This window comes from Vicia villosa, linkage group LG3, assembly GCF_029867415.1.
Source record: "Vicia villosa cultivar HV-30 ecotype Madison, WI linkage group LG3, Vvil1.0, whole genome shotgun sequence".
Lineage (NCBI taxonomy): Eukaryota > Viridiplantae > Streptophyta > Magnoliopsida > Fabales > Fabaceae > Vicia > Vicia villosa.
The window spans coordinates 5,949,010-5,965,876 of NC_081182.1; the positions used below are offsets into that span (position 1 = coordinate 5,949,010).

The following is a 16,867-nucleotide window of genomic DNA, read 5'->3' on the forward strand; positions in this document are numbered from 1 at the left end:
TTTTTGTAGTAGTCAAATTTTGAGAATTTTGCATAGCCCTAATTTGCCTATGTTTAGATTTATGGTAAAATTGCGGTGAAGTTGCACGATTAGTAAAGCTACTACTTGTAGTTTCTCAAAAATCACGGTGGAAGAGTATGAAACGTGAGGTGGCGGTGACCCACCACGTTTTCAAACACACACTTTAACTCACTTCCCCCTCCATGATTGGGCAAAATTCCCTGAAGGAATAAGTATAGTAGTCATTGGACCAATCTCACTTCTAACATAAAAGGATAACTGAGCACATTTACTCTTTTAATGAAACAAACTTAAGAGACAGGTAGTCTAATTTTGTAAGCATAAAACCTATCTCTCCACTGCATCTATAAATATTCAGTTAAACATTTGAAAAACCTATCTCTCCACTGCATCTATAAATATTCAGTTAAACATTTGAAAATAAACATTCAATCTTGTACATATCTTATTAAATAAAATACTCTTCTACCCAAATAAAACTTTCATTACTATTACCATGTTTTGTTTAGGGTGTTACTAATATTGAAATAAAGTGAAAACCGTCTGAGTAAATTCAATTTCTTGCAATACACTCACTTGCCATAACATTTTTAGATGTCTTATTTCTGACACAAAAATGCACCCTATTTCCCATCTTTTTTACCCACATAACTCCAAAGCACGTTATTGGTATTTCTCAAATAATTGCCTTTTAGCACTTTTGGGTCCCTTCCACATATTTCGATTCTAAAGTTGTTAAGGTAAGGAGTATTTCCAATAAAAGCATCAAGTTGCCATGAAGAATGCAATCATTCATTCATCATTTCCCTCTATCTTGTTTTTCTTCCAAAAGATCATGTTAACCCATACCTATTCCACTCCTTGATTATTAGACCCACATATTATCCAATACAATAAAACCACATCCAAAATCCTCAAGATGTTGACATAAAAGGCAAATCATTATAAAAAAATCATACAATCAAAAAACCCCATGTCAACATAAGTTTTGAGTTGTAATGAATCTCATGGACTATGATCTTTGAAAAGGGAATGATTAAAATTGATAACAGTATATAGAACAGAGAGAAGACAAAAAGATATGATCAACCAACCAATCAAATTCTCCCAATTTAAAGTGGGCCATACACTCCCATCTTCCCATGCACAAAGGGCCGCACCGGTTGCTACCACTTTGTCTCTATTCCCATCCCCAATTGTTTTCTTCCCTCAAATTTACATAATGTTCAAAATTATAAAAAAATAAGAAAAGATAATTACTCCCTCCGTCTCATAATAAGTGTCTCATTTGCACTTTTTTCATGTCTCAAAATAAATGTCTCTTTAGAAAACCAATGCAACATTTATAATTTTTTCCACTACTATACCCCTATTTATTAACTTTCACGTTTTTCAACTTCTCTAATACCTATAAGAAATAAGGGTACTTTAGTAAATAATATTAACTTTATCATTAAAACCAACACATCCAATCATTTTCTTAAAAACCGCGCAAAACTCAAATAAGACACTTATTATGAGACGGAGGGAGTATTAATTAAAAAAAATTAAAACCTAGCATTTTCGAAGCCGTGTAAGTCGCTGACTTTATTCAAGGACTTCTTGACCATAGCCATCTTAGCCAGCATCTCAGCCGCTCTCCAAGCTGATGTAGGTGTAAGCGGCTCACCATTTTCATCCACCATATTACTATTCATCTCTCTCTCAACTCCTCTTCTTCTTTGCACCATTTGTTGCTGTTGAGCCTCAACTTGAACTTGTTCTTGTTGTCTCCTCCAATGAAGCTCTGCCAGCTCAGCTTCCAAGCCGCGAACATACTGTTCAGCCGAAGCCGAGCCAGATTGAATCAAAAGCGCACGAGCTGAAGAAAGTAAATGTTGGGCGCTGGTGAAGTCACTGTTATGATCTAGAAGTCTCCTTGACTCAGCTATGGCTCTGGTAGTTATGAACAGGTTTCTCAGCCTCTCGATCCTGGTTTGTGATGATCGTACGGTCTGAAACTGATTCTGATTATGTAGTTGCACTGTAAGTCCCTGTTCTCTACCGTATACTATCTCTTGACTTGCTGGGTCCTTATAAAGACACCGTACCGTCATCACATGGTTGGTCCCTGTACCCAAAGTTGACAAGGGAACTCTCATTTCAACTAATAGCTCTCTTTCTTCCTCAGCGTATAAATCGCCGAGCCGTACGGCTCCTAAGCTTAGCAGCGTGGGCCTACCACTGCAGGAATATATAGCACTAATTTCGGCCCGGGCCGAATCAGATTGAAAGCCCAATTGAATCCTCAAGTCCTGAACTACAACACTCAAAAGCCCACCAACGCATTTAGCAAACGCGTCTTCCCCAGGTTCATGACTGTAACCGGTTTTACTTCCAAACCCAAACGCGTGAACCGGTATTTCAATGTGAGCAAACCGGGTCGAGGACGCGTGGCTGAATGTCTTGCGTTGATTTTGTTTGTTACTGTTATGAACCTTTTCATCTTGACCGTCAGATAAAAGCATGACGCTACAAACAGGGTTTCTTTCTCTACGATCTTCCAATACTCTTGTTGCTTTCCTCAAAGCCTCTCCTAAGCCGTTTCCTTCACCGGTGACAAGGCGGTCAATGATGCGCCGAGCCATACGCTGACCTTGAGCCGTCATTCTTCTCAACGGTAAGAGCCGTTTGGAAATAGAAGAAAATGCGACAATAGAAAGCCTATCAGCTGGGCCTAATGAGGAAATTACCAAACGCATCGCGCGCTTTAGCATTTGAAGCTTTGCACTAGTCATGCTTCCTCCAATATCTAGTACTGTTACGAGATCTATCGGTGCTCGCCGTGAAGGATCCAGAGTGCTGGTTCCGCCGCGGAGGGGCGGCGGTGCTTTCACTTTCAAAACCAAAGCGTATGTTTCGTGTGTTCTGGAAACTGATACGACTGCACACTCTGGCATTAACTTCACCTGGACAGTTCTTGAATCTCCGTCACCAGATTGTATATCGTCGGAGTGGGATTTGTTAGATGATGTAGATTTTGTGTTAACGAAAAAACCTTGAAACTCGCCGTTGTCGTTGTCATCCTCATCATCTTCCACGTTTTCATCAACTTCAGGAATAGTGATAATCCTTCCACCACCGGCGGAAGAAGAAAGAAGAGGCTCATCATCGTCGTAAGATCTCGTTGATTCTGATTGTTGCTGATGTTGTTGATGATGTTGAGACTGATTCAAGTTCTTGGTTCTGAAAACTGGAGGTGGATTTTCCATTTGTTTTGAATTATCATTTCCATTGGAGTGGTTTGTGTGAGATTGTTGAGCAGCGAGATTCTTGTGCGCCGCTAGTAGCGGAACGTCCTTCCATGTGGCGTTGCAGACAGGGCAAACAAGAGTAGCATGATTGCGTACATGTGCTGCGATGCACGGGAAATGAAAAGCATGTGCACATTCCGCCGTGTAAATCGCCATTCCTTGTCCAGTTTTCACACTATTCAAACAGATTCCGCAGCTACTCTGTTTAAAAAAATCAAATCAATAATAAATATCTTTGGAATTGGATCTCATGAAAATTTCTATAAATGAATATGGATGAAAAAGTATATATACCCTGAATTTGAAGCTGTTTTTGAAGAGAGACAACTTCAAAGGAGAGCGAGGAGAACTTGGATTCGACGCTGAATTTACTCTAGGAGATTTCGTTATCCTTGGAGTGTTACTGCTACTTTTGCTTTGAAATCTGGGGCTATCATTCATTTGAGAAGCTGCTTCAGTTATTGTACGACAACGCAGGCTTGGACTTGAAGCAGGTTGAGATTGATTCAACCGTGGAGTGGAACTATTACTACCACCACCAGAAAGAAAACTCAACCGAGCACAGCTTCTCGGGCTTGGGCTCGGGCTTCGGTTCTTCTTGTTACTATCAGAAATAGTAGATTCAGGGTCGCGTGTACAAAAGGCTCTTCTCCATCCAGTACCCATTTTTCACTCACCAAAAGAAAAGGTACTACACTTTTTCTATCCTGGATAGAAGGAAGATATGATATGAGAAAGAGAAGTTTTGTTTGCTTTGGTTTTGAGAAAAGCAAAAAGATCTCTGCAATTAAAAGCCTCGAGAGAGAGAGATCTATCTATCCTCTCTCTTTCCCTACCTGGCTGTTTGTATTTATATATATTTTTCTTCTTGGTTTTGTTAATAGTTTTGTGAAAACATTAACCTACTCTAAATAAACAGGTTTTTACCTAATTATGTAAATTGGTCAACGCTTCCACGTTTAATTAATCATTAATCATTTCAATTATTTTATAATAATTATATTAGCAATTAAATATGGATCACAGATCAAGTTGATCTTGATCATAATAACCGAACAAACTGCTAAATGCAGATCCATGCACATTGTACACCAACTCAATATGTAATATTTAATTATATTATATTAAAAGTAATATTAATTATTGGCGGTTTGATTCGTCACATCATGTTCGCGATTGTAATGAATTATTCACAAAAACTCATTGCTTATTTATAAAAATTGGGACCACTGAGTAGGGTTAGTCACTGCCAATTCCATTTTCTTACAACCGACTGTGACTGTATGTAAGTATGTACTAATCCAATGTTTACGTGAGATTAACCTCGGATTACACAGTAATGTAATTTTTATGTAGTAAAAAGCTATGGCTATGTGTCAGTTATAGAGCTAAAATTTGAAACTAGACTAGTACTATTTCATGCATGTTACACTGTAGTAGATTGAAATAAACATGTATAGGAATACAAAAAGGTGAAAACGTTGATGGCAATAAAAAAGAGTCAGAATTACTACTACTATATAAGAGCATCTCCAATGGTGCAACCCATTTTTGGGTTCTTTATGGGTCCCACTAGCCACATCATCTTAAAATAATTTTTATAATTTTTATTTTAATTGTATAATTCTAAAAAGTTATTATTGGGCCCACAACTTTACCTCATAAACTAATTTGATTGGGTACCACAATTTTTTCATAGTTGCATTGCAATGCAATGGTACTATGATGTGGCATGTCTAGGTGGAGAACTTATTAGAAGAAACTACCATTGGAGATGGTCTAAATGACTCGCTGATCAAAACATCCACATGACCCGTCCTTTCTTGGTGTGTCAGTAGTTTGGAGACCTATGCCCAAAGGGCCCCTCTACCTAGGGGTGATCAAAACCAAACCAACCCAATAGAAAACCGCAAACCAAACCAAACCAAACCGAAACCGCAAAAAACCGCATTTGGTTCGGATTAGTTTGGGTCAGTTTTTACAAAACCGCACGGTTCGGTTCGGTTTGCGGTTTGTATTTTGTAAACCGAACCAAACCGAATCAAACCGCACTATGTTACAACCTAAATTTTACTAACTCACATCCAACCCAAACTTAAACTTATTATACATTAGCATTATGATTACGAACAATTTTCTCATCCTTACACATATAATTTCAGTCCCGATCTTCTAAAATCTCTAATAACATTATCGCACCTTCTTTGCCACATATATCTTCTCTCTTCTTCTATAATCTCTACTCTCTTATATTCTTTCTTTTTCACCTTCTCATTTTTATGTAAATGTTTCGTATTTCAGATTCGTTTTTATCGCATATCTTCTTCTCTAATCTCTCAACACTTTTTTTTCTTTTTCACTTTCATTAATCTTTCGTCGCTTCTATTTTTTTGTTTCGTTATAATAATTTTTATATTATTTTATGCTATTATTTTATGTTTAATATTCCGCTTTTGTCTAATTTAATTTTTACATATTAAATGAATAATTGTTGTCAAAATATGACGAGTTTTGTTGTTATTTGATAGTGTATGAATGTATAAATACAAAATTATGTTATCATCTATATGTGTATGTATGGCTCAATAAAATATTTGTAAAAAATCGAACCAACCGAACCGAACCAAACCGCATTAGTTTGGTTTGGTTTGGTTCGGATTTTTTTTAAAAGCCAACCGAACCAAACCAAACCGCACTATTTTTTCTCTTGCGGTTCGGATGATTTTTTTCGTCAAAACCGCCCAAACCGCACCGCGAGCACCCCTACCCCTACCCAATCCAAAACTCAGACCCTACTGCAAACTCTTTTTACTTTGTGTAATGCAACCATTACCCACCTGCTTGCTATCTTACATTTTTTTTCTTTATTAGAATTCTATATTCAAACATTTGAGAAATAAATTCTTAAATAATTTATTTTTACTTTAACTATCAACCCATTACAATCTAATCCCTCCGTCCTATAATAGTTATTCATTTGAAATAACATGATGTTTCTTAATGAATGTTCTATTTCAATTTTTAATATATTTTTTTTTTCAATTTTATTTTCTAATTAATAAAAGTTTTATCATTTCCAATATGTAATAAGGGTACTATAATAAAAATACTATTCTCTCTTACTTTTAACTACTTTTCTTATTCTATGTTTGGTTTCACGTTTGAAGCATCTAAAACTGATTTTGGACGTCTAGAATTGATTTTGACGTGTTTGGTTGATCTCGAATAGAATTGATCATGCTTTCTAGAATTGATTCTACTTGAAGCTAAGATTTATAGCTTTGATCAAACGTGATTTTTACACTGAAATTTATTGTTCAACTCTCTTTTACAAAAATTTCTCCAAACATAAATACCTTTACCTTTAAGTCACATTTATCCAGGATCAATTTTACTTAATCAATTCACTCAAAATCAATTTTTTTCACCACATAATCAAACACACGTCTAATTTGTGTAAAATGGTGGATTGAGTCACTCATTATAGGACGGAAGGAGTAATTATATACTCTCCTCATTATGCCTTTTTAGTGTATTTTTTTAGACAGTCAAAAGGTCACCTTTGTCATTTTAAAATGTCAATTAATTAATCATATTATGAAGATTTTTTTTTAATAACCAAGTTTAAAAAAATATATAAAACAAACTAATATTTTAAAAAAATTACCCATCTAACCATGTTTTAGGTTGTTTTCCACTTAGGCGTCATGTGTCATGGCGCCTCCTATATATTTTTTAAAATTTTTCAGTTATCTGCGAATTTTCCTGCAGATTTAGTGTTATCTGCCGATTTACCTGTGAATTTACCTACGGATATATTTAATGTTTAGTCTGCAGGTCAATCCGCAGGTAACACCGAATCCGCAGGTAAAGCCGCAGGTAATTGAAAAAAATTTAAAAATTTATAGGAGGCGCCATGGCACATGACGCCTACGTGGAAAACACCCCCAAACATGGCTAAATGGGTAATTTTTTTTTAATATTATTTTATTTTGTATTTTTTTAATTTAAAAACTTGGTTATTATAAAAAAAAATCTTATCATATTATACCGTAAAAGAGAAGGGATTGACTACTTTTGATTTTGATGTCTTTCCCTCTATCTCTCTTAACCACTACTCTCTCTCCTAACCATTGTCTTCAAGGTAGCAAATTCATTCCCTGCCGTCAATGTGGTTAAAAATCAAAACTTTTTCAACATTGTTCTATCTAGTCTAAAGGTTTTTACTTTAATGTTTATAATAACGTGTTTAATATGGTAAATGTGGTTAAAAATAAAAACTTTGTGATAAGTCTTCTAACCATCTGTTTTACGTTGTAAAAGTGGCTAAAAATCAAAACTTTGTGATTAATGTCTTCTAACCATGCGTTTTATTTCATTATGGTGTCATTTTCTGCTATGCTATGATTTTCATTACATGGAGTTAAAATTGCATATTGACAAGAATATAAATCCAATGTTGGCGTTGAGGGAAAACTAAAAATCACATAGCTTCATAGAGGATACTATTATTTGTAAACTGTGTCGGTGAGAGAACACGATATTATCTTAGCCAACTTTGTTATCCTTGATTAATCCTTGTTAAAATTTCTGAAAATTGTTCAATAGAAAATATAAACTAGACCTATATCATACAAAATAATTGGATATCTATCATATCATTATTGGATATCTATGACATTCTTTTTCTTTAAGGTTGCCTCACATTGGTGGCCACCTTTTTGGCATTTCTCACAATTATAATGGCTTTCACTCATACTCCACCGGTTGCTTCATTCGTTGGCCTTGGCTATCTTTAATAGTTATTTCTTTCGCGAGCTCTTGAGTAATGTCCATTTGAGTAATATACGAGCATAAGAAACTCTCAGTTTATTTTTCGTACATTCATCAGTGAACATAGATTTCCCAAGAGCACTTCCTTTCTTGTTTAGGCTTTTCGTTTCCCATAGGTACAGAGGCAGTTGTGGCAATTTAATCCATATCAGTATCACCCTTAACATTTCATTATGTAAGTTAAACCCCGGTTTCCACTCTTTTAACAGCACATGCATGTCGTGGATATTGAAAGGTCCATTCATCAACACCGTCGCTTTTTCTCTTATCAAGTGGAATCGGAGTATGAAGTATCCTTCCTCGTTATAGAACATGCCAGGTAGCATAACAAAGTTCCAAGACTTACTCTTGTATTGCTTGATCGCGTTCATACTCAGATCGCCTCCTATGATGTACATGATTAGCGCTAATTCCTAATATTTCACTTATGATTCAATGTCTTGTTTTTCAATCTCGATTTCGCCATCCACCAGTGTCGATGCAACGAATTCAATTGCCATTCCATTAGTTGGGTTGCGATTTCCACTAATAATATATATCCATCCATAGCTTTTTCAATTCCTCTTCATTGGTAGATTCATTTTCCTTTCTCCCTCTGGGGTTTTTGTTTCATCATGATCCTCACTTTGTTGTACCTCGTTGATCACCTACTTACTTTGGCATAGGAGTGCCTTGCAGGTACAACCATTTCCCCCCCTTCTCAACCACTCCGAATTTCAAGCCTTCTTTGTTGCTGGCCATCTGATCTGCTCGGTAAGATCAGTGGCGCCGTATGTGGGAAACCTCCAGCTTCCCCGTTTCTCTTCTTGCATTTCTTGACCCGTTCTTGCCTCCTGCAAGAATCCAGAAACCAAAGCTCTAATCAACCAACATCCATGAATGGCAATAACGAAGACTCTTCTTCTTTGGACGCTACAATACTCAATAAGAACGACATCTCTGTCGTCATTCCTCCACCCAGAAACACCGTCCCTCGGGACGGCATCACAGCATCTCCTTCCCCGAAGGATTTAAGAACTTTCCTTCAAGTTACTCCCGCCCGGCTATTCCTAGCCACACACAAGCAAACGTGAAAGGAAACAAACAATACTATAACAAATTTACAAGTATAGAAAACATGTGCAACTATAGTAAACATATACAAGTATCAATATAAACAAGTGAGAATATACAATATGTGCGATATATACAAAACTCAACACTATAGAAACTATTGCAATGCAAATTCAATAAAACACCAGTCCCCGGCAACGGCGCCATTTTGTTGAAACGGTAAAGCGGCAAGCAACAAAAGTTTTGGAAGTATTTATCCGGGAAATTATCGTCTCCACAGGGACTAGTGCATTGAACTGCCGTTCAACAGTTTCCACAGTTATGAGTTTGGATTGAATTAGTAAAAAGTAAATATGGGAAAGTAAATATTAACACAAAAAGAATTCATTCTTTAGAGAGAAGAAACTATCAAGTATTGCATATAATCTACTCTTCACAAACTTAAACTTATTGACCGAATATACTCAACTTGTAACCTATCAATATTACCACATGTCAACAACACAACCCACAACATTATCTAAGTGACGATCTCTCAGACACCTAAACAACACATGAGAAATCTGAGCTTCCCGTAAATGTCGATCTCTCAGACAAACACGACCACTCAGACGCATTAAGCACTGACACTAAGTGATTATCAACCTAATCCATCTCTGCAATTAAGTTAATAGAAAATCATCCTAGATAAGCATTAGAGCCCTACATCTCTATAACAACTCAAACACATAGCAACAAAGCAACAATCTAAGACAATAATCCATAAAAATATGAAAGCAAGCTTTATATAACATAATAGTCAATAAATATACATGAGATCAAAGTATATACATAACAAAACTCACAAAAGAAACTACAAAGAGAAGAAATGGAGAAAAACCCAAAAATCTCCCGGTTTGTCGGCTCCGATTGATGAAGGATTCAACCCCGGATCATCCCTTTGACAACTCCAATGTGTTTTCTAGCATCATTCCACTCAAAAAATGCTATTGGATGGATTGGAGCTCTAAAATATCCAACCATCCTTCCAAAAATGTGATTTTTCTACCTTAAAACACGTTTCTGCCGACACTGCTTCGCCCGGCGACTAAAATGGTTCGCCCGGCGACTCCAGACAGCAAGTTGGCACATTTTTGGGTCGGTTGGGCTCGCCCGGCGAGCCCTTTTTTCGCTCGGCGAGACACACCAGTACAGCAAAAAGTTCTACACTGTTTCGGCCATAACTCGAGAACCGTAACTCCGATTTGCGCCCGGTTCGAAGCGTTGGAAAGCTTATTCCATGCTCTATCCAATAATGAATGAATATCAACTAAATTGATGATTTATTTTTATTTGATTTTGAGATTTATTCGACGATTTGTTGGTTCCGTCGCTCAAAATTGCGAGTTTTGAAGCCGTGTCTTTGGCACTTTATTGCTCGTGCTCCAAAAGCGACTCGATATCTACAAAATGAATAGAAAACTATCAAATGGTATATAAATGAATAAAAACTCAATTAAATCCTATTTATACATATTTATACAAAAAGCGGGGAATTATTCAGAGAATATAATACAAAAGAATTGATAAGTGCCACAAAACAATAGTAAAAATAACGAATTTCTGGCACTCAACACTCTCCCCAACTTTATACTTGTTTGTCCTCAAACAAGAAACAAACAACTCAAAGAAACGAAAGCGATCAACCAAAGAATCACGAATCGACAAGTTTTGAAAAATGGAAACAAATGTATGGCTCAAATAAAAAATGGTACACACAAAGTAAACACTTACCACTAAGCTACGACGATAACATAAACATGAAACAAACGCAAAGTACAAATAATATACCAAACATTCTAAAACAATACTAGTTCAAAAATGAATCACACCTAGCAAAATGAAATCATCGGTAGATGACAAACACACAAAATAAGGTAATTTCACTCATCCACAATCTTGCAAACAAAAGACTAAATTATGCAGTCATCCAAAAATTATGTTGAAAACACAAATGCAAGAATCACAAGGACTTTTCAAGGTTGTAATGTGGCTTGGTTAACAAACAAGGGATAATTCCTAAGGCTAATCGAAACAAAATTTTGCCCAAACCTAAGGGAGTGATCAACTCACAAAAGTTAAAGCCCAAAATTCCAATCAAACTTCCTCATCAACCCACATTTCACACCAAAGCACCATACTTATTTGCACAATTATTCAAACTCTTTTTTTTTTCTTTTTCAAAACTTTTCTCTTTTTTCTTTCTTTTTCTTTTCACTTTTTTTTCACATATATTCTTTTCTTTTCTTTCAACCTCATAGCAATCAACCAATAAATACACAATCATTCTCTCCCCAACTTGAATTCAACCATATTATCAAAATGTGAATATTTCCTACTTTATAAGGCAAGGTAAAAATTTAAATCAAAAATCATGGTTAAGGGTTCAAGAAAACAAAGAATCAACATCCATACAAAAATGAGAACCAAACACTCATAGACAAGCATTTAGCAAAAAGAACATGGACATCGACAAAAAGGCTCAAAGGAGGTACTAATGATCACACACTCACAAGGTGAATTGTCTATTTGGCCAAGGTAGTTGTGCTCAAAATGAAACAAAAATGCCTTGATCCTTTTCATGCTTTCATATAATCAACACAAACAAAAGATTAAGCATAATAAAATCCAGTTAGAACAAGAATGTGGTCTCCAGCATATGTAAATAATGGAAAGCTACCTCACAAAAAGGTGGGAACTAAAGCGATTCACAAATGAACAAGTATACAAAAGAATGAATGGCATAAAAGTTGTAAAAAGCCTAAGTATCCTGAATATGCTAAAGTATAGAAAGCGATAAACACATACCTCGAACGTGTACAAAACCTTAACAAAATCATTACCACGCATTTGCAAGTCGAATCGATCAAACTTGACAAATCACCTAAATATCCTCAAGCTATTCAAAACAAGCTCAAAGACAAACACACAACTATTAATATACACAAACTAAAAGACCGGATGAAATTGTCTAAACAAATTTAAAAGTGAAGATATGAAATTTAAGAACTGGTCTGATCTAAATTTGTTTAGACAATTGCATCACACTACCTAAACTAAACACAAACTAAAAATAATAAACATGCTTGTTTTACGTCGTAAGCTCGACGCCTGTTATTTAAGAACTTTCCTTCAAGTTACTCCCGCCCGGCTATTCCTAGCCACACACAAGCAAACATGAAAGGAAACAAACAATACTATAACAAATTTACAAGTATAGAAAACATGTGCAACTATAGTAAACATATACAAGTATCAATATAAACAAGTGAGAATATACAATATGTGCGATATATACAAAACTCAACACTATAGAAACTATAGCACATCAAATTCAATAAAACACCAGTCCCCGGCAACGGCGCCATTTTGTTGAAACGGTAAAGCGGCAAGCAACAAAAGTTTTGGAAGTATTTATCCGGGAAATTATCGTCTCCACAGGGACTAGTGCATTGAACTGCCGTTCAACAGTTTCCACAGTTATGAGTTTGGATTGAATTGGTAAAAAGTAAATATGGGAAAGTAAATATTAACACAAAAAGAATTCATTCTTTAGAGAGAAGAAACTATCAAGTATTGCATATAATCTACTCTTCACAAACTTAAACTTATTGACCGAATATACTCAACTTGTAACCTATCAATATTACCACATGTCAACAACACAACCCACAACATTATCTAAGTGACGATCTCTCAGACACCTAAACAACACATGAGAAATCTGAGCTTCCCGTAAATGTCGATCTCTCAGACAAACACGACCACTCAGACGCATTAAGCACTGACACTAAGTGATTATCAACCTAATCCATCTCTGCAATTAAGTTAATAGAAAATCATCCTAGATAAGCATTAGAGCCCTACATCTCTATAACAACTCAAACACATAGCAACAAAGCAACAATCTAAGACAATAATCCATAAAAATATGAAAGCAAGCTTTATATAACATAATAGTCAATAAATATACATGAGATCAAAGTATATACATAACAAAACTCACAAAAGAAACTACAAAGAGAAGAAATGGAGAAAAACCCAAAAATCTCCCGGTTTGTCGGCTCCGATTGATGAAGGATTCAACCCCGGATCATCCCTTTGACAACTCCAATGTGTTTTCTAGCATCATTCCACTCAAAAAATGCTATTGGATGGATTGGAGCTCTAAAATATCCAACCATCCTTCCAAAAATGTGATTTTTCTACCTTAAAACACGTTTCTGCCGACACTGCTTCGCCCGGCGACTAAAATGGTTCGCCCGGCGACTCCAGACAGCAAGTTGGCACATTTTTGGGTCGGTTGGGCTCGCCCGGCGAGCCCTTTTTTCGCTCGGCGAGACACACCAGTACAGCAAAAAGTTCTACACTGTTTCGGCCATAACTCGAGAACCGTAACTCCGATTTGCGCCCGGTTCGAAGCGTTGGAAAGCTTATTCCATGCTCTATCCAATAATGAATGAATATCAACTAAATTGATGATTTATTTTTATTTGATTTTGAGATTTATTCGACGATTTGTTGGTTCCGTCGCTCAAAATTGCGAGTTTTGAAGCCGTGTCTTTGGCACTTTATTGCTCGTGCTCCAAAAGCGACTCGATATCTACAAAATGAATAGAAAACTATCAAATGGTATATAAATGAATAAAAACTCAATTAAATCCTATTTATACATATTTATACAAAAAGCGGGGAATTATTCAGAGAATATAATACAAAAGAATTGATAAGTGCCACAAAACAATAGTAAAAATAACGAATTTCTGGCACTCAACACTCTCCCCAACTTTATACTTGTTTGTCCTCAAACAAGAAACAAACAACTCAAAGAAACGAAAGCGATCAACCAAAGAATCACGAATCGACAAGTTTTGAAAAATGGAAACAAATGTATGGCTCAAATAAAAAATGGTACACACAAAGTAAACACTTACCACTAAGCTACGACGATAACATAAACATGAAACAAACGCAAAGTACAAATAATATACCAAACATTCTAAAACAATACTAGTTCAAAAATGAATCACACCTAGCAAAATGAAATCATCGGTAGATGACAAACACACAAAATAAGGTAATTTCACTCATCCACAATCTTGCAAACAAAAGACTAAATTATGCAGTCATCCAAAAATTATGTTGAAAACACAAATGCAAGAATCACAAGGACTTTTCAAGGTTGTAATGTGGCTTGGTTAACAAACAAGGGATAATTCCTAAGGCTAATCGAAACAAAATTTTGCCCAAACCTAAGGGAGTGATCAACTCACAAAAGTTAAAGCCCAAAATTCCAATCAAACTTCCTCATCAACCCACATTTCACACCAAAGCACCATACTTATTTGCACAATTATTCAAACTCTTTTTTTTTTCTTTTTCAAAACTTTTCTCTTTTTTCTTTCTTTTTCTTTTCACTTTTTTTTCACATATATTCTTTTCTTTTCTTTCAACCTCATAGCAATCAACCAATAAATACACAATCATTCTCTCCCCAACTTGAATTCAACCATATTATCAAAATGTGAATATTTCCTACTTTATAAGGCAAGGTAAAAATTTAAATCAAAAATCATGGTTAAGGGTTCAAGAAAACAAAGAATCAACATCCATACAAAAATGAGAACCAAACACTCATAGACAAGCATTTAGCAAAAAGAACATGGACATCGACAAAAAGGCTCAAAGGAGGTACTAATGATCACACACTCACAAGGTGAATTGTCTATTTGGCCAAGGTAGTTGTGCTCAAAATGAAACAAAAATGCCTTGATCCTTTTCATGCTTTCATATAATCAACACAAACAAAAGATTAAGCATAATAAAATCCAGTTAGAACAAGAATGTGGTCTCCAGCATATGTAAATAATGGAAAGCTACCTCACAAAAAGGTGGGAACTAAAGCGATTCACAAATGAACAAGTATACAAAAGAATGAATGGCATAAAAGTTGTAAAAAGCCTAAGTATCCTGAATATGCTAAAGTATAGAAAGCGATAAACACATACCTCGAACGTGTACAAAACCTTAACAAAATCATTACCACGCATTTGCAAGTCGAATCGATCAAACTTGACAAATCACCTAAATATCCTCAAGCTATTCAAAACAAGCTCAAAGACAAACACACAACTATTAATATACACAAACTAAAAGACCGGATGAAATTGTCTAAACAAATTTAAAAGTGAAGATATGAAATTTAAGAACTGGTCTGATCTAAATTTGTTTAGACAATTGCATCACACTACCTAAACTAAACACAAACTAAAAATAATAAACATGCTTGTTTTACGTCGTAAGCTCGACGCCTGTTATTTAAGAACTTTCCTTCAAGTTACTCCCGCCCGGCTATTCCTAGCCACACACAAGCAAACATGAAAGGAAACAAACAATACTATAACAAATTTACAAGTATAGAAAACATGTGCAACTATAGTAAACATATACAAGTATCAATATAAACAAGTGAGAATATACAATATGTGCGATATATACAAAACTCAACACTATAGAAACTATAGCACATCAAATTCAATAAAACACCAGTCCCCGGCAACGGCGCCATTTTGTTGAAACGGTAAAGCGGCAAGCAACAAAAGTTTTGGAAGTATTTATCCGGGAAATTATCGTCTCCACAGGGACTAGTGCATTGAACTGCCGTTCAACAGTTTCCACAGTTATGAGTTTGGATTGAATTGGTAAAAAGTAAATATGGGAAAGTAAATATTAACACAAAAAGAATTCATTCTTTAGAGAGAAGAAACTATCAAGTATTGCATATAATCTACTCTTCACAAACTTAAACTTATTGACCGAATATACTCAACTTGTAACCTATCAATATTACCACATGTCAACAACACAACCCACAACATTATCTAAGTGACGATCTCTCAGACACCTAAACAACACATGAGAAATCTGAGCTTCCCGTAAATGTCGATCTCTCAGACAAACACGACCACTCAGACGCAGTAAGCACTGACACTAAGTGATTATCAACCTAATCCATCTCTGCAATTAAGTTAATAGAAAATTATCCTAGATAAGCATTAGAGCCCTACATCTCTATAACAACTCAAACACATGGCAACAAAGCAACAATCTAAGACAATAATCCATAAAAATATGAAAGCAAGCTTTATATAACATAATAGTCAACAAATATACATGAGATCAAAGTATATACATAACAAAACTCACAAAAGAAGCTACAAAGAGAAGAAATGGAGAAAAACCCAAAAATCTCCCGGTTTGTCGGCTCCGATTGATGAAGGATTCAACCCCGGATCATCCCTTTGACAACTCCAATGTGTTTTCTAGCATCATTCCACTCAAAAAATGCTATTGGATGGATTGGAGCTCTAAAATATCCAACCATCCTTCCAAAAATGTGATTTTTCTACCTTAAAACACGTTTCTGCCGACACTGCTTCGCCCGGCGACTAAAATGGTTCGCCCGGCGACTCCAGACAGCAAGTTGGCACATTTTTAGGTCGGTTGGGCTCGCCCGGCGAGCCCTTTTTTCGCTCAGCGAGACACACCAGTACAGCAAAAAGTTCTACACTGTTTCGGCCATAACTCGAGAACCGTAACTCCGATTTGCGCCCGATTCGAAGCGTTGG

At 35.8% G+C, this 16,867-nt stretch overlaps 1 protein-coding gene across 1 annotated transcript; it reads right to left on the reverse strand.

The window, feature by feature from the left end:
- Window positions 1–1,041: 1,041 nt before the first annotated feature.
- Window positions 1,042–4,179, reverse strand: LOC131660149 (E3 ubiquitin-protein ligase WAV3). The gene is made up of 2 exons (XM_058929308.1): window positions 3,609–4,179; window positions 1,042–3,515 (listed from the first exon to the last, which is right to left on the reverse strand). Exons 1-2 carry the CDS (start codon window positions 3,978–3,980, stop codon window positions 1,569–1,571), a joined length of 2,319 nt encoding a protein of 772 aa, XP_058785291.1. The 5' UTR covers window positions 3,981–4,179; the 3' UTR covers window positions 1,042–1,568.
- Between the last annotated feature and the right edge of the window lie 12,688 nt (window positions 4,180–16,867).